This window comes from Olea europaea, chromosome 10 (genome assembly GCF_002742605.1).
Source record: "Olea europaea var. sylvestris chromosome 10, O_europaea_v1, whole genome shotgun sequence".
Classification (NCBI taxonomy): domain Eukaryota; kingdom Viridiplantae; phylum Streptophyta; class Magnoliopsida; order Lamiales; family Oleaceae; genus Olea; species Olea europaea.
The window spans coordinates 33,360,057-33,379,508 of record NC_036246.1 but is presented as its reverse complement, the minus strand read 5'-3'; the positions used below and the strand labels follow the sequence as shown (position 1 = coordinate 33,379,508).

At 35.5% G+C, this 19,452-nt stretch overlaps 2 protein-coding genes across 3 annotated transcripts; one reads left to right on the top strand and one right to left on the bottom strand.

Annotated features, from left to right (window-relative positions):
• The first annotated feature begins 6,334 nt into the window (after positions 1–6,334).
• On the top strand, positions 6,335–10,868 carry LOC111401905 (BTB/POZ domain-containing protein At5g67385-like). The gene is made up of 6 exons (XM_023029881.1): positions 6,335–7,278; positions 7,931–8,080; positions 8,232–8,301; positions 8,439–9,059; positions 9,136–9,675; positions 10,179–10,868. Exons 2-6 carry the CDS (start codon positions 7,977–7,979, stop codon positions 10,692–10,694), a joined length of 1,851 nt encoding a protein of 616 aa, XP_022885649.1. The 5' UTR covers positions 6,335–7,278; positions 7,931–7,976; the 3' UTR covers positions 10,695–10,868.
• Positions 10,869–13,846: 2,978 nt separating this feature from the next.
• Positions 13,847–16,480, bottom strand: LOC111401904. 2 transcript variants are annotated; one of them, XM_023029879.1, is made up of 3 exons: positions 16,261–16,480; positions 14,771–14,835; positions 13,847–14,632 (listed from the first exon to the last, which is right to left on the bottom strand). In XM_023029879.1, the coding sequence occupies exons 1-3, from the start codon at positions 16,274–16,276 to the stop codon at positions 14,096–14,098; spliced, it is 618 nt and encodes a 205-aa protein (XP_022885647.1). In that variant the 5' UTR covers positions 16,277–16,480; the 3' UTR covers positions 13,847–14,095. The 2 variants fall into 2 exon arrangements, with proteins under 2 accessions (XP_022885647.1, XP_022885648.1); XM_023029880.1 differs by lacking the exon at positions 16,261–16,480 and adding an exon at positions 15,027–15,105 and having other exon boundaries at positions 14,771–14,927.
• Between the last annotated feature and the right edge of the window lie 2,972 nt (positions 16,481–19,452).

Below are 19,452 nucleotides of genomic sequence, written 5' to 3'. Positions count from 1 at the left end.
TCTATCTAAAGAACAATCTCCTTGCAATGAGCGTGAAGTTGAATACATGAGTAGAGTACTTTACTCAAATGTGATTGGTTCCATAATGTATTTGATGGTTTGCACTAGACCTGATTTAGGTTTTGCTGTTAGTACTCTCAGTAGATATATGGCTAATCCGGGACCTGAACATTGGGAAGTGCTAAAGTGGCTGTTAAAGTACTTGAAGGGTACTAGTAACGTAGGCTTAAAGTTTAGTGCTAATAGAGAAGGCATAAAATTAAAAAGTTTTGTAGATGCTGACTATGCGGGTGATAGGGATGGTAGGAAATCTACTTCATCTTACGTGTTTACCTTATCTAATTCATGTGTAAGTTGGAAATCACAGTTACAACATATTGTTGCATTATCCACTACAGAATCAGAATATATTGCCACCACTGAAGCTATTAAAGAAGCTCTATGGCTTAGAGGTCTACTTCATGAATTATGTGTTTTGAATGATTATGTGGTAGTGTATTCCGATAGTCAGTCATCCATACATTTATGCAAAAACCCTATTTTTCACGAGCGCACTAAACACATTGATGTAAGACTCCACTTCATTAGAGATATAGTATCTCAAGAGGTGGTAAGACTTGAGAAAGTTCATACCCACTATAACCCATCTGATATGGGGACGAAGGTACTGCCACTGGCAAAGTTTAGGAGTTGCAAGGAACTTCTAAACATTGGTACAGGTGAATGATTTCCAATTTTATTATTTTTTATTAGAGGTGTCACTAATGGGAAACAATTTTCTTTGCAGGTCCTTTGACACTAAGGTGGAGGTTGTTAGGCAATTTTGTTGTCAAACGACCTCCCCGGACGATGATGTAACCTCGGTTGTTTATTATCAATCGGCCTCGGCCTAATGATTGATTAGCACATCGACACAATTAACGAGACGACACAATTCATTTTGTTATGGACCGTTCGAAGTAACCTATTTTATAGTGTTGCTCACGGTTCTCGCACCATTCCTTGGAAGGCTATGTTATTATTGTTGAGGCCCAATTATTTGAGTCGAGCCTTTGATCCACCACTTAGCCCTAATTGTAACTTACCTTGTTTGGACAATACTCTTGGCATATATTCCTCTCAACCTCTGGGCCTCCATTTAGAGTGAAAAACCCTCTTTGTGAGCTTCTCTCTCTCGGCCGTTTCTTCCCTCCCTCTCTGTAACCTTTGTGGTTGATATATTGTGGGTATTTTCTTGGCCTTCTTCTTCCCATATCCATAGCAACCGGACCGTGGTGGCACAAGGTGGTATTGGAGTCGTCTCAAGGAATGGTGTCGATGTTTTTGGTAAACTGAGCTCGGTTTTGCACTGCTTGGCTGTGGAATTCGGTCCTACATAGGCCATTTATATGTACTCTTTCCTGTTCTAAATTAGTGCTGGAAGGATTAAATGCTGCATTTTTATGTGAACTTAATACCCAAGCCCCACCGTGGACCCGAGTTCGGTCCATATCTGACGTGGTCGTTAGCTCATTGAAAGGACCTTTCCCCTAAAATAGAGCATAAACCTAAAAAGATGAAAGTGACCCATTCAGGAACATAAAAATACCATCGTGATATGGATTGAATTTCGATGAAACAATTGCCCAATTGACCCATCTGAGGAAATCGATGTTGGACTGCTGATTGTTGGTGAAAATTCTTGCGAGTAAATATATCGATTTTATTTAAAAGGATGGAGCTTAAATTTGTGGTTAAGGGACTTCAATTTTGCACTTACTGGTCCACGTGACTGGATTAAGTAATTTGATTCAACCAGGCAACTAAACAATGATGAGTTATATTTGAATTCCTTACACTATTTCGATGTGGAAAATATTAATGTTGAGTTCCTTGTGTCCTAAATTGTTTACATTTCTCTCTCTCTCTCTTAAACTTGTGTAATCGTATATCTGAATTGCTTCTCTTTCATTGGAGGTGCCTTGACAAGGTATTGAATCAGTTGGCAAGAAGGTAAGTAAATCTTAGGCTTGGATATGAGTTGAACCATCATTACGAAAACTCCTTAATTGTTTAACTGAAGAAAGGATTTGCCGTATGTAAGGTCTCATCATGGTTGGTCGTCTGTGAATAGTGGAAGGATAAAGAGTGGTTTGGCTGCAGGGTGGAAGAGAGAAGAAGAATGAATAATGCAGTTTTATTGTTTCTCAAGTTTCCTGTTTGGTAAGGAAAGGAAATGAGAAGGAAGATTTTGGGACCTTACTAGTCCTTTACGTGCAAAAGTGAGCGAGAAAAGCTCATAACCTTTTCTTTTACTCTTCTTGCTTAAATTTGTTGCAATAGGTGGTGAGGGAACATGGCCGGTCCTTAGGCAAGGCAAATGAGGCCCTCGTCTCAGGCCCAAGAGCATAAGGGGCCTCATTTCAGCCCTTTTGTTTTTCCCTTCAAAACAATGCAAAATAGTCCAGATCTAGTGGTGTGAGATTTGATGTAAATTTATTGAAGACAAGATCTAAAATGGTTAAATTTGGGGTTTATTTTCTAGAAAATGATGTGAAATTTGATGAATTTTATAATGGATGTCTATAAATATTCATGTTGTTGTCTTATTTTTAAGCAAAAACTGTGAAAATAGATATTTATATGATTGTATTTGTTAAATCCATATCGTCGTCTTACTTTTATACAAAAACTTTGCGAAGATATTACTATATTTTACAATTCTTTCATTCTAAATCTGCTTTAAAAGGGATAGAAAGTCGTATTTTAATCTATATGTATATTTTTGTTTAATTTTAGTTGATAATAAATTTTTAGTCAATTATGTCGATTTCTTAATTTGCACTTCCACACTTGGCACAAGTTCCTTAACTCTATGATTAAATCTTTGGTTTTGTTATTTTATAATATAAATCTTTTTTATAATATATTTGGTTGTTGTTTAGATGCTAGTTTTAAGTTAGCAATAGATCGCATAATATACTGTTGAATTTTACATTTACGTTGATTTCGTCGGGGCCTAATTTGTGGAATTCGCCTCGAGCCCCGACAATCACAGGACCGGCCCTGTGAGGGAAAAAGAAGTTTTCTCTTTAAATCATCCACATCTTTATGATGTGAGATTGCAATAATGAAATGGACGTTGCGACCCCTTCTGTTGTTTGTTTCCTGATTCACCAAACAAAAACTGGAGAAATTAGTCCTTCGACTAGCCATCATTATTTTTTTCATTGTCTATCAACCTTTTTGACCTTTTTGCCTGATGGAACATAAATTTGTTGTCATTTTAGCTAGATGACAAGGAACATTTGGAAACTTTGTGCGGTATTTACAGAATGTAATTTAATTATGTGGTTAATTTATTTTAGACCTTCTTATATTTGGTAAGTGGTCTCACAACTGATGTCTCTAGCTGTTGTCTGCTTCGTTAAGAAAGGAAGTGAGTGTGTTGTGTCCCCAGGCTTCACAGTTATCACTGTAATTTTTTAATACTTATTTCTTGAACACGAAAGGTTAAATTGGAATTACTGAAGCAACTAAAAAATAAATTAAAATACCCTCCTTAATCGCTTCTATTAGATTCATTTATCTGCACAGGTTACTTTAATTAGTCATGCTTCAATGACACAGTTATATGTTAAAGTTTACAGTTCGTACGAACGAAGAATTAATTGTGATATGACAAGTTCTTTATAAGGTCCCATTATCTATAGGAAAAAGTTATGGGCCATCAAAGGAGCTTATTATTGATAATCAGACCGCTCTTTGCATTATTGAACATGCCACTTGAGCCGAAGCTGATGACTGTCTTATCAAGTGGTTCGTGCTTAACTAGTTTATTGTAGGCTGCAAAAATTGTTATTATTTTTACTTTGCTTGTGTTGATGTAACTGGTTTTGACAGCCTTCACTAACCTGATTATCTCATGTATTAGGATGGGAATTTACACTTCAAGTTGAAGGGTGATTGACCACAAACAGGACACTTGAATTACATAAAATCCTACTTTTTTCTTCTGCTCTGGTTACTCACATCGCGTGCTCTACATGTGGAAATTTGATATACATTCCTTGCATCTTGCGTGGTAGCTCAATGTGGTAACTTATTGAGATATCGGCCTTTCTAACAGTTGAAACTTGGGATGGAACCACTTGAACCCATTGATGATGAGATTTTGATGACCCTTACGACGTGGGAGTAAGTCACGGACTACTTTGTTTAGGGCTTTATGTCTTGTCAACTTCAATTCACCTGGAAGCATTAATTGTGTATGGGCCTAGTGATCTTATTATTATGCCCCTGTTTGGCCCTCATGACGGGGAAAATTTAATGTGTAGAATAGTGTTTTTTAAAAAATGAGTGGTTGAAAAAGAAAGAAAAAATTTCGATTTGCGTGTAATATTATTTTATGGAAGATTGTGAGGTTGAAAATAGGAGAGAGAAAAATGAAATGTAATGTAATAAAAATTAATGGGGCTCAAACGGGGGCTATCTTGAAGACGTTCCATATTGATTTTCAAATTTCCTTATAATCCATATTCTGTCCTTGCTCAGATAAGGAAAGTAGAATGGAAGTGATCAAAATGATTTAAAATGAAGTAAAATAGTATACGAGCAAGATTTACTTGTCAAAAAGGAGAGTGGAATGGAATTATCAAAATGAAAAATAATACTCCTTTCGTCTCATTTATATAGGTTGACTTTCTTTATTTTCTTGTTCCAATTATATAATCATATTTCTTTATCGAAAATGTTTTGTTTTGTTCATTTCCTAATATACCTTAATTTAATTTGCCTAGTTATAATCAAATTTTTCTACTTAATCTTGAAATTTTACAAATATAAATAAGGATAGACCATAAAAGTTTTTGACAAAAATTGTTTTTCCAATAACATTAAATAAGATTTCTAAATCTGTGTGAAAAACAAAATTAGCCTATATAAATGAGATAAAGGGAGTAGTAATGTAGCAGACTAGAAATATTTACTTGTGTTTTTTGGACATGTATTGGGCTTCCCTTGTAGTACTATAATGCTAACCGGGTACTACTACCAATGGTGTTTGATCTTTATATTTACTATTAAGCTTGGTGCCAGACCTTTCAGTTCTACGCTTGCTTTTTATCTGGCTAGATCTTGTCAAGGTAACATCTGTGATTGTCATGCTGATTTTTCTAGTGAAATTTCTGCACGAGAAATTCTTCCACTTACTGATGTGAGGAAGCAATGGCAGGCCTGGAAGCTCTCTCGCCCAAATTACGCCTGCCTTTTGTTCGCAGTGTGGAATTGGAGTTTTCCAATTGAAATTTGAAAAAATCAGTTCAAATTTGAGTAAGATTTTAAAAATTTCCCCCTGCCAAAATGCCAGGGACTGAGTTATATGTTGTAGCATCAAGTTATGTCAGTTATGTAGGTTCTGATATATTATATTTGTGATATGGCACTGTTTTGGTTTAGCTTTTTAGTTAGAGGGAAAAAAAATGTGCCTTAATTTGTGTAGTGAAGGATCAACTCGGCCTAGTGTGGATGCCAATTATGGGGAGCATTCATCGCTGCTAGGTAGACTAGACTGAAAGAGAACCCAAAAAAAAAAAAAAAAAAAAAAAAAAATTTTTTTTAAAAAAAAAACTAGGGTTTTATTTTTTTTTTTAAAATTTTTTAAAAAAAAAAAAAAAAAAAAAAAAAAAAAAAAAAAAAAATATTCTTGTTACTAAACATACGGTGACTTCATTGATACGAACCTTATGATGCATTTTTCTGTAAACGCTCAATTTTTACTTGTATGGTAATGCATGCTATACAATATTAAAGAAAAAATAAATAAATTTAAGTTATATTTGATACACAGTATTGGACTTAATTTGGACGTTGAAAATTTTTGATTTTTTGCCTTAATATGGTCTCATTCAATCTGGTCCGCACTTCTGTCAATTGTCTAATCCTATTGTTGTACATGCTGCAAGAATTTTATAACATATGGACACTCATTCTTTTGTTCGTTTTCCCTCCGATGTATACTGTTGACCTCGTAAATTGGACCTCCTGCGTGGCCAACCGATAGCTATTCCACGTGATCCTTCCTGCGCACAATCAACACACAGTCAAATGCACACGGTCGGAACCAGCTGGGGTGGTGGCGGCCGCATACACTCCGACGGTCAAATTAGTATTTGGTGATCGGAACAGTGCTCGGGTTGTGCAAGAAAGTGGGGAGGAGATTATATATATTTTCTTGTTATGGAGAGCTAAATTGCAAGAATTTCATTACCTCTGCCTCTTGTCAAACTTTGGGTATTTATAGGTGAAAAGAAGCGTTGGATGTAAGACACGTGTATGCATCTGACGATGTGAAGCGTCTGCTCATAGACGTCAATCAACCCTGTCTATAAAGTGGGCGGGTAATAACTTCTCCTGAGTTAAGTTGACATAAAGTTGATGCGTCACATCAATTAGACATTTGGAGACGTCAAATCAATTAAGCCTTGGGGGCAGAGAGGATCTTGACACAGATCTCTTTTTGAAAGTGGCGGTGGAAAGAGAACCTTCGAGTGCATTGTGTATCAGTAGGATTGTTTTGGTGGGAGGAGTCACTTTGGAAACACTTCAAGTTGGTGGTGGACACTCGTATGGTGCAGTGGTGAAATTTCCGAAATGACTCTGATAGGGGCGTAACATATACTATATTATTCCCCTTCTTCCCTCTAAAAAAACAAAACGGAGAATTCTAATAGAAATTTATTCTATATAATTCTATACTTTTTTTAATTATTACATGACATGAGCCAACATGCAGCCAAAAACTCAACATTTGATCAATCATGAACTTTAATCCAGACAACTTATCATCCGTAGGGTGCATATTTCACACTGGACCCATGAATAATGAGTTTAATCAAACCCAAATTCACTGGAAAACGTCCTAACAAAAACGTGAACAGCCACTACTATAATTATCGGTGAACAGAAATCGATCTCAATTGCATGATGATAAGAGCCTCATTGATGAGGACTAGAGCAAGAGTGAAATATAATTTTGGAAAAATGCATTAAATGGATTCTGTGTGTTGTCACATTCGGGCCTTCAAAATTATCTAACCAGGCGTAGTATTGCAGGTTATGTTTACTGGCATTTGTTGGCTTCTTTATATGGTAGGTCATGGCATTTCTTTCAGGTTTCATGATAAGACCAGGCGACTTGGGGGTTTGATTGGGATCTCCGGCCACTGGTTTACAAACTTTCTACTTGGTGGGCTCATATGCTGACAAAGGAAGCCAACCTGTGACACAATATACATAGAGGTATTGGATTGCATATAAACGTAATTATCTATGTTATAAGCACTTGGGCAGTGAGATTAAGAAGTAATCCTTAAATTACTTAAGATTTCATCTTAAAAGACCAATTAGTCTAAACCTCTTAGGTAATGGCTTATATTTTCATCTTTATTTAGTGTGGGATTTGTCCCTAACAGCTAAGAATGTCTTCCAATAGAAGGAGACAACTTTGATACTCTTGGTACAAGCACTTGGTTAGAATTCCTTTTTAAACTGTCAGATGAAGGAAGACGACTAATGTGCTTATGAACTCACGTCTTTGAGCAATTTTATGCTATTGTAGTCCAGATTTGCCAAAATGATACAGAAATCTCTCTGTAAAAGATAGGCAATTTTATGGATGAAAATAATTCTCACATGGAAACGTCTTTATTTGGCACCACTATGTTCTCTGTCTCTCACCACACTGGCTTACCGAATTTAAACTTGGCGTAATCTCACACCATCTTTTACATCTCACACATTTAATCCAACAATCACAATCTTTGCCAGATTGGCCATCCTTCAATAAGGGTGTCAAACTTAATGTATGAATAGCTTAATTGTACGATCCTTAGTTAAGAAATGACCACAGCTATAAAGGGAAACTTCTTATAAGAATATTATGTACCTGCAGCTATGATGAACTCTTAAATGGGATCAGGGTACTTGAAATAATTGAAATGGTGGATGTTGATCCGGAGCAAACTTCACAACCCATGGCAACGAACATGTTTACTAAGAAAAATGATCTTCTTTCCACTGCCATGAAGAGAACTAGTGAATGGTTTCCTCTCTTTTCCCTTACTAAATAGATTTATTTTTACTTGTTAATTAATGAAAGATAAGTCTGGCCACTTCTGCTGAATTCTGTATGGTAAAAAAAAAAGGTTTAAAGATTATAAAGAACTTATGATTTTTGTTTCAACGTTCAACAGGATCTTTTCGCAGGAAATCCCAAGTGATGTAACTGTTAGAGCAGGAGGAACTTCCTTTTCATTGCACAAGGTAGAGTACATTGATGTTTCTTATAGCATATTCTAATTGAATTAGAAATAATTTGCAGTTGAAGTTTTAATATTTGATTCATTTCTCATAATCAAAGCAATTTCAAGACTCAGTTGCACATGTTTTTTCATCAACAGTTCCCATTGGTCTCAAAATGTGGTTACATAAGGAAGTTAGTTTCAGAATCCACTGATACTGATCTTGCTGTTATTGAAATCCCTGATATTCCCCGAGGAGCAGAGGCATTTGAACTCGCTGCAAGATTTTGTTACGGAATCAACCTTGAGATTAGTACAGAAAACATTGCCATGCTTAGGTGTGTAGCTGAATATCTTGAGATGACAGAAGACTATGCAGATGGAAATTTAGTTGCAAGAACCGAGAAGTACCTACACGAAGTGGCATTAAAGAGCCTTGCAGGGGCAGTTACCATTTTGCATTCTTCAGAAAACCTTCTTCCCCTAGCAGAAAAAGTAAAACTGGTGAGGCGATGCATAGATATGATAGCATTTGTGGCCTGTAAAGATAGCCAATTTAGCGCACCAGGGAGGGCCGAGAGTGGGAAGAATGATTCGATGTCCTCCAAATCATCCATGTCCAATGCAAAGCCTGTTGTTGATTGGTGGGCTGAAGATTTGACTGTCCTTCGAATTGATTTCTTTCAAAGGGTTCTCATTGCAATGATGGCAAGAGGATTCAAACAATACGCTCTCGGTCCAATACTAATGCTATATGCACAAAAATCTCTTCGTGGGTTGGTGAGTTCTACCCCATAAACATAGATTATTATTCTTGTCAGCTAGATTCATATATTATTTTTTCTTTTCATTTCAGGAAATATTTGGAAAAGTTAGGATGAAAATCAATGCAAGAGAAGAACAAGAGAAACGGGTTGTGTTGGAAACAATAGTTAGTCTTCTGCCAAGAGAGAAGAACGCTATGTCAGTTAGCTTTCTCTCAATGCTTCTTCGAGCTGCAATACATCTAGAAACAACAGTTGCTTGCAGGCTCGACTTGGAAAAGAGGATGGCCTTGCAATTGGGAGAGGCCGTGTTAGACGATTTACTAATTCCTTCTTCTTCTTTCACCGGGGATACATTGTGTGATGTTGAAACTGTGCAGAGGATAATGACGAATTACCTGGAATATGAAATGGAGGGGAATAGATCGGGATACTATGCAGATGACGAGTATATTTCTCCTTCACAAAGTGATGTGGAGTGTGTCACGAGGTTAATGGAGACTTATATTGCTGAAATTGCTTCTGACAGCAATTTATCTGTCTCAAAGTTTATCAGTCTTGCAGAACTTATTCCTGAGCAGCCCCGAATAACAGAAGACAGAATGTATAGCGCCATTGATATCTACTTGAAGGTTTGCACATTTTCTTACTTTATTTCTGAATCTCTCACCGATGAGCAATGGAAAAGGGATCAAATAGGATTCCTGGTTGACATGAAAAAAATTGCTGAAATTGCTTCTGACAGCAATTTATCTGTCTCAAAGTTTATCAGTCTTGCAGAACTTATTCCTGAGCAGCCCCGAATAACAGAAGACAGAATGTATAGCGCCATTGATATCTACTTGAAGGTTTCCACATTTTCTTACTTTATTTCTGAATCTCTCACCGATGAGCAATGGAAAAGGGATCAAATAGGATTCCTGGTTGACATGAAAATTTTAGATACAAGTCTATTCTGCTTAATTTTAACACTAATGTGATTTTTTTGGACTGCTTTGATACTTCTTGTGTTTTACTTATTCCAACAAAGTTTGAATTTAGCAGGAAACTAATTGCAAGCTTCGTGTAATTACTTTATAGATGAATTATCAAGCTGCATATCTAATTCATCTGCTTCCTTACAAGTAATCTCCAGGCTCATCCTGCATTAAGTGACATGGAGAGGAAGAAAGTTTGCAGTGTGATGAATTTTCAAAAGCTTTCTCGGGAAGCTTGTGCACACGCAGCTCAAAATGAACGACTACCAGTCCAGATGGCAGTTCAAGTGCTTTATTACGAGCAGCAACACCTCAGGGAAGTCATGGACAGCAGCCTCAATGATTCTCCTTCTCTTCGAACCAAAGAGAATCAATTCTCCATTAATATCCACCCTGTATCAGACGAGCTCTCGACTCTACGTAAAGAAAATCAGGACCTAAAACTCGAGTTGGTGAAAATGAAATTGAGACTGAAAGAAATTGCAAAATCTGACGATCCTGAGGGATCAATTGGTAGTCCCTCAGGCACTCGTCTATCCTTTGAACCTAGAAAATCATTCATAAGCTCCGTGTCAAAAACACTTGGCAGATTCATTCGGGTTGATGGAATCGTACTTCAAAGTGCCAAACATCGAAATAAACCAAGCAAAGATAGGCGATATTCCATATCATGATCCTTTTAGTATCAAATTAAGGTATCTTCATTGCATTGTTTTTACCTTGAGGAAAGGTCCTGGATTCTGTATTTTTCTGTTCTTTCCTCTGTAATATATGTGTAAATCATAGTACAAGTGCATACAATTCATATCTTTAAAAGAATTCGAATATTTATGCTTATAATTGTTTCAGTCTTGTTATTGATTTGATGAGTTGGGCTATACACAATACCAGAAGCACAACTGGATCCTCCTTTTTTTCCTTCTTAAGAGTGTCTTGATATATGCTGGATTAAATTAGGAGTCATTGTGCTTATGTTATCAGTTTCAGACAAAATATTCAAATTAACAAAGGATAGAGAATCTTAATGATGCTTGATCTTTTAATTCTATTAACAACCACTCTTTACCCAATATTATAGATCTAATGTTTACTCTACAAAATCTATACAAAGAATAACACTGGACACCAAGAAATGTGACTGGTTTAGGCTCAGAGACTCTTGTAGCTGTCTGCATAATCACCAAGGCCCTAACTCAACCAAGAACCCTCACAAGTCCCCGACCATAAGTTGCTTCAATGGACCAAAAAAGACTTCACAACAGATTAAGGTTTTACTCAGAGAAAAAACAATCAAATTTGATTCTCACAGGGAGGAGAAATCGACTTACAAAGAGAAGATGAACAAAAGAGAACAGAGAACCCTTGAAGGTTCTAACGGTAAGAAAATGAAAAGATCTCGCAGATTTAGGGTCAGAGATAATTATTTATACACCCAACAAACCATACGGTCTAGAGCAACAAACTCAATTGGGCTGAATATCAGTCTTGGTAGTGGACCTTCTCACATGACGATATTGGGCAAGATTTGTTTTAGTTTGGGCCGAATGCCATATATCATCATCATCTAACTTATTGGACTGGACTGGCATCACAGCCCAACAAATTCATAGTATGTTGTTAAGGATATAAACTAACATGCATCCTCTTAAAAACTTCCTCTTCCTCGCTGACGTACTTGATGCCTAAAAGTTTTGTGGGTGAACCAGAGAATTAATAAAGGATCTACTCCCCCACTTCCACCCAAAGAAAAGAGGAAAAACTAGACACAAAAAGACCCTTTCAAAAAATAAATAAATAAAGGATTGATATTTTAGTCTCTGATAGGCTGACGAACCGCAGTCTGAAGTGAGTTAAACGAGAATCGCCCACCCTGTCCAATTTACTCCTATCGGTGAATTCAGACTCTAAATTTAATAGGTTGATTTTCTCTATTTAAATTAAAAAAGAAAAGCTAGAAAACACAATAGACAATATATCAGTGTTCACACTTCAACATCTAAATCAAATAATTAGATAATATTTAACTTGAGAGATCAGAGTTCAGTCATTACATATAATTGTGGGGCAGCTTTATATTTCGGAATTGGAATCTAATGTTCATTTGGTGGTAGACGCCTCAAGACACTTAAAAATGTTATTGCTTAAAACATTTTCTCGGTGGTAGGTATCAAATGAAAATCATGAACAAAGAAGAAATGGGATAGCTCTATTTCACTTATGGCGTGTATAAAATAGTATTTTAATGAAGTTGAATAAAGGTTTTAGCAGATCAGATTCCTTCCATCTTGTTTGCATATTAAAAGACGCCATGTCTGTATCTTGATGGAGGCTGACAAGTGATTAAACAAAATAAAGAAGTGAACAATAGTAGATTGAGGTAGAAAAATTCCAAAAGTCCCACATGGACAATGGCCCTCAATAATGGAATTGAGATTGATTTAGGCATATGGATTTCCTTGTCAAGGTACAAGTTTTCAGTTAGGAGTTGGCTAGGCACTGAGTTTAAGATTTTGTGACATGTTTGGTACTTTTAATTGAACATGATTAAGAAAGTGAGACGTTATATAATTATAGTGTCTAATCTAATTTAGTCCAGTGTATCTATAGAAAAAGTTCAACGTCCCGTCTTGTCATTGGGTGGCTACAGAAAATCTAGATTCGTCCAGTGTGTCACTATGACCTATAGTGTGATCATTAACATCTTCCCCTTAAAAACTTGTTCTGCGATATCTTTACTCTTAGATGAATTCACAAGGTGCATGAGAACTAAACATATAATTGCACAAATGTAATTAAAGATAGAATTCCTCTTGGGAGATAGGACAAAATAGGCCCAGATGAGCATGTGGATATTTATTTATATATTACAAACACAAATCTTGCTGTAAAGTGGATTTACAAACTCAACAGCTTTTGAAAGATGCCCGAAATCTTGGAAAAATTAGATTTTTCAGAAAGGTGATTGTCACAAGAATAGACAAATTCTCTGGGAATTAATTAATGAGTAGATATTTCTTGTTTGATTCCCATCTTATGTTAATAATACCTAGGTTTAATCCAATGACAGGACATCAGCATTGACAAATCATGTGGGACAGTTTTGGACTCTTGGGATTCCCATAGATATTTTGTTGTAAACCAAGTACAGATAATCATGTCTATAAACTCAATCTAAGCATCCCACGAGTATGTCCATATGCTGATGGAAAATACGACGTTCTGGTCGTATTGGATCTCTTCCTTCTTAAGCAAGGTCCAGCTGTAACTGGGAGACCCAACTCGATCTTGTCATAGACTAGACTACCACTCAAACGAGGTGCATTACTACCACTCAAACGAGGCAATGCACCCTTTCTTTGAAGAATGTTATAATTCGGATCAAATTTGAAACCACTTTGTTAAAAGTCGAATAGCTCTGATATCAATTTGTTGAGAATCGGACCAAATAATTAAAGACGAAAATAATATGGACAATATGAAAATAATTAATCACAAAGAAAACCAAGATTTACGTGGAACCCAAATCCGGGAAAACCACCGGCATAAGCGGAGAATTCACTATAATCAATAGTAAAGAGTTACAAAATATCTCTTTGGATCAATAACTAATTGGACAATTTATCAATTCCAAAATGTACTGTACATCACATACTTGTAACCAAAGAATCCCTAACATACTAGAAGAACTCATACTGAAGAGTTTTATATAAGGTGAAGTTTAAATACAATGGGTAAAATCAATAATGGAGAATATGAGATGAAATAGAGTCAAATTCACCTTGGATTCTTTCAAGACATCTTTAAGTTTCCTACCAACTCTTAATACTTCTCCAACAATATTTCCAATCAAATACTCAAGAATTCGGGTTATGACCCAATTTTACAAAGAAAGACATGGTTGATTACAAAGTTATGGTGGAATAAACAAGTCTCAAAAAATGAATCCCATTATTAGTAAAAACTAGAAAATAAGTTAATATCGAAATAAAATCCGATCATACTCACAGAATAGGATGACAATAGGAAGTCTACAGACGTTATTATACTGACATGGGATGAAATTTTTTCGCCTTTCTCAACTCATATTCAGGCTTAAAGCCTGGAAAAGCCAAGGTGGAGCATTTAATCCATCTTTTCTCAAATGTTCTTCCACCTCAGAACTAATTTTCCTTCCTCCAAGGAAACTAGGAATTGATACAGTCATCCCTAGTCCCCATTTCTGCTGGTTTAATGATTCTTCTCTTGCATATTTTCTTGTTCTCTTTACATGGTTTGATCCAATGGAGGAAGACAAATTATTAATGCTCGGCCCGAAATCTGATTCCGGTGACGTTTCAGTATCTTTTCCCCTCGTGTAATAGCTTTTCAGGCCTAATGTCAGCTCAAGATCATTGTAATCTTCAATTTCGAGCACTCTGCTGTCATCTGATTCTGCTATGAACTCTCCAGCAGGCTCTTCCAAGTCTAGACATTTCATGGCCTTAGTATGAATATAGTCATCATCATCGAGCTTATTGGAATTAATCAAGTAATCCTGCATGTTTTGCCTATTTTTGGCGGTTTCTTTCATAAGCATCTTCTGAATTTGATAAAGACGATGAAGTTCACACACCTGGAAAATTAATTGAAAGATTAGAACACTAATTGAGCCTTTAAAAAGATTCTGGAAAAGACATAAACATAGACTAACTCTCGATATAGCAATTAAAGCAAGACATAGGCAAAACATAAGATGGGAATATAAACCTACCTGCTCTCGAAATGTTTCCTCGTGCTTTAACATGGCCATTTTCATGTATTCCCTGTCATACGAACCAAGAAGCTTCTCCATCGAAATTCGAAAAAACAGAAATAGAAGGATTGTGCAGTCAATTTGAGATGATATTAGCCTTTCTTATATGCCTCGTCTTGTACATGCAGAAAAATGGCAAAACATTCAAGGAAAAAAGGTAAGAATATATCAAGAAAATAGTACTAATAATAAAGACAGCAATCAAAGCATATACCGAGTTAAGGAGGCCATGATAGTTTTAGTCCACATGATTTTATCAGGTACAGTATATTTTAACTGTTTTTCCTTACAAAGTATAATAATGTTTGGGCCATGATAATTATTGACATATGAAAATATCTCTTATCATGGCTTCACATCATCTTCATAAGAAAGTGATGCGTATTTAGCACGTACTGACTAGGATATTTTTCATTGAGCATACACACCAATTTGATTTTTCAAGGTTTTTAAGGTCAAATCATGTGTTTTCTCCCATTTTCTTTTTAGGGTTTATATATTTTTTCCCTACCACAAGCAAGAAAGACATGGTTGATTACAAAGTTATGGTGGAATAAACAAGTCTCAAAAAATGAATCCCATTATTAGTAAAAACTAGAAAATAAGTTAATATCGAAATAAAATCCGATCATACTCACAGAATAGGATGACAATAGGAAGTCTACAGACGTTATTATACTGACATGGGATGAAATTTTTTCGCCTTTCTCAACTCATATTCAGGCTTAAAGCCTGGAAAAGCCAAGGTGGAGCATTTAATCCATCTTTTCTCAAATGTTCTTCCACCTCAGAACTAATTTTCCTTCCTCCAAGGAAACTAGGAATTGATACAGTCATCCCTAGTCCCCATTTCTGCTGGTTTAATGATTCTTCTCTTGGATATTTTCTTGTTCTCTTTACATGGTTTGATCCAATGGAGGAAGACAAATTATTAATGCTCGGCCCGAAATCTGATTCCGTTGACGTTTCAGTATCTTTTCCCCTCGTGTAATAGCTTTTCAGGCCTAATGTCAGCTCAAGATCATTGTAATCTTCAATTTCGAGCACTCTGCTGTCATCTGATTCTGCTATGAACTCTCCAGCAGGCTCTTCCAAGTCTAGACATTTCATGGCCTTAGTATGAATATAGTCATCATCATCGAGCTTATTGGAATTAATCAAGTAATCCTGCATGTTTTGCCTATTTTTGGCGGTTTCTTTCATAAGCATCTTCTGAATTTGATAAAGACGATGAAGTTCACACACCTGGAAAATTAATTGAAAGATTAGAACACTAATTGAGCCTTTAAAAAGATTCTGGAAAAGACATAAACATAGACTAACTCTCGATATAGCAATTAAAGCAAGACATAGGCAAAACGTAAGATGGGAATATAAACCTACCTGCTCTCGAAATGTTTCCTCGTGCTTTAACATGGCCATTTTCATGTATTCCCTGTCATACGAACCAAGAAGCTTCTCCATCGAAATTCGAAAAAACAGAAATAGAAGGATTTTTGAAGTCTTAATGTGCTTGGAACGTTATCAGGATTGTGCAGTCAATTTGAGATGATATTAGCCTTTCTTATATGCCTCGTCTTGTACATGCAGAAAAATGGCAAAACATTCAAGGAAAAAAGGTAAGAATATATCAAGAAAATAGTACTAATAATAAAGACAGCAATCAAAGCATATACCGAGTTAAGGAGGCCATGATAGTTTTAGTCCACATGATTTTATCAGGTACAGTATATTTTAACTGTTTTTCCTTACAAAGTATAATAATGTTTGGGCCATGATAATTATTGACATATGAAAATATCTCTTATCATGGCTTCACATCATCTTCATAAGAAAGTGATGCGTATTTAGCACGTACTGACTAGGATATTTTTCATTGAGCATACACACCAATTTGATTTTTCAAGGTTTTTAAGGTCAAATCATGTGTTTTCTCCCATTTTCTTTTTAGGGTTTATATATTTTTTCCCTATCACAAGCAATCTAAAATGAATCAATTACTCGGTATAGAATTTGAATATGTGATTTTCTTCTTCCAATTCAGCATTGAAATCTAGTCACGTCGAACCAGCTGAGTTTAAATATGAAAATTCGTTGTAGACACATAAAAAATATATTCGATTCATTAGCAAAATGAAATCCATAATTGTAGAATTGGATCGGACCGGCCAATTTGACTCAAAAATCACGTATGTGACTAAAACCAAGTCACTTTATAGACATCCTTAAGATCTAAACCTCTCTATCATCTACTCTTAAAAATCAAGCAAGATTTGTTTTCATCTGATGTATTATATACCTTCAAGAAGAAGAAAATACAAAGAAGATACTGTAAACAAGTTTCAAAACCGAAGATTTCATAATTTTTGTTCTTAACTAAGAATCGATAAGTTTGCTTACCTTATAAGAGTCTCCTGAATCCCAGATGTAACCACTTATCCTTTGTAATTTCAGTTGCATAATTTATTTATTTATTATTATTTTTTTCACATTCCCTTTGGTAGACGTATTAGCTGAAGAAAAATTTAGGGGTTGTTCTCTTCATATTTCAGTTTTGTAGTTTTAAGTTTTGAATTCATTTTGGGTTTTGTGTTTTGAGTGCCTGTTTTGAAATTGTTGAAAATGCGTTCTTTTTGTCATTTTGGAAAACTATTTCTCAAATAGAACCATTTCCCGTGTTTTCAAATTTTTCAAGTTTTGACTGAAAACACCAAAAACGATAAAAATGTCGTTTTGTGTTTTCTTCACAACTTTTTTTTTTTTGTTTTCGAAAATTCGTTTTTAAAAACGGAAAACAGAACGTGTTTTTACCGTTTTGAAAAATCGAAAACCAAAAACGGTCCGGCCCGAAAACGGTAAAGAGGACGCACCCTTAAAAATCTGTATGTCAAAGCAATTGCTTGTATAGAATATGGGGTTTGATGAGGGCATGGCAAACAAATCCCAGTGACTTAGCCAATCTGATTTAAGCTTTGTGGAAGAGATGCCTAGACTGTTGGAGATTTACTTAAACATGCACAGCGGAATTTAACAAGTTTCAATTCCCATTCAGGATTCAGCTTTGTATTTAGATAAAAACTGTGATGAGAAAAATATACCTTTACTTGTGATTTGCAAACTCTTTCGCGTTGTTCCTTTCCAGCAGCTTGAATCTGCCTCCCACAGCTGTTCAATTGTCCAGCCTCCAATGAAATCCACACAGAGAGAAGACAGCAACTGCTAGGGTTTCTTTCTTGTGCTAGCAAGAATAATGAATCACTAGTGGACCTCAAACCCTAGCTGCATATATATATAAACCCAACATAAGAAAGTGATGCGTATTTAGCACGTACTGACTAGGATATTTTTCATTGAGCATACACCAATTTGTTTTTTCAAGGTTTTTAAGGTCAAATCATGTGTTTTCTCCCATTTTCTTTTTAGGGTTTATATATTTTTTCCCTACCACAAGCAATCTAAAATGAATCAATTACTCGGTATAGAATTTGAATATGTGATTTTCTTCTTCCAATTCAGCATTGAAATCTAGTCACGTCAAACCAGCTGAGTTTAAATATGAAAAGTCGATGTAGACACATAAAAAAATACATTCGATTCATTAGAAAAATGAAATCCATAATTGTAGAATTGGATCGGACCGGCCAATTTGACTCAAAAATCACGTATGTGACTAAAAACAAGTCACTTTATATGACATCCTTAAGATCTAAACCTCTCTATCATCTACTCTTAAAAATGAAGCAAGATTTGTTTTCATCTGATGTATTATATACCTTCAAGAAGAAGAAAATATAAAGCAGATACTGTAAACAAGTTTCAAAACCGAAGATTTCATAATTTTTGTTCTTAACTAAGAATCAATAAGTTTGCTTACCTTATAAGAGTCTCCTGAATCCCAGATGTAACCACTTATCCTTTGTAATTTCAGCTGCATAATTTATTTATTTATTATTTTTTTTTTCACATTCCCTTTCGTAGACGTATTAGCTGAAGAAAAATTTAGGGGCCGTTCTCTTCATGTTTCAGTTTTGTAGTTTTAAGTTTTGAATTCATTTTGGGTTTTGCGTTTTGAGTGCCTGTTTTGAAATTGTTGAAAATGCGTTCTTTTTGTCATTTTGGAAAACTAATTCTCAAATAGAACCATTTCCTGTGTTTTCAATTTTTTCAAGTTTTGACTGAAAACACCCGAAACGACAAAAATGTTGTTTTGTGTTTTCTTCACAATTTTTTTTTTTATTTTCGAAAATTCGTTTTTGAAAACGGAAAACAGAACGTGTTTTTACCATTTTGAAAAATCGAAAACCAAAAACGGTCCGGCCCGAAAACGGTAAAGAGAACATACCGTTAAGAATCTGTATGTCAAAGCAATTGCTTGTATAGAATATGGGGTTTGATGAGGGCATGGCAAACAAATCCCAGTGACTTAGCCAATCTGATTTAAGCTTTGTGGAAGAGATGCCCAGACAAGTCCAGCACTGCAAATACATAAAATTAAAACCCCATATTCTATAATCTATATATTTGTGGATCACAAGGGTCCTTCNTCCATAGTAAGAAAGATGCACTATGGATAAATAATCAAATTTACTTCCGTGGGGCTAGTATTTGGGAGTGTATGGCAAGGAAAGGTCACTCTCCAT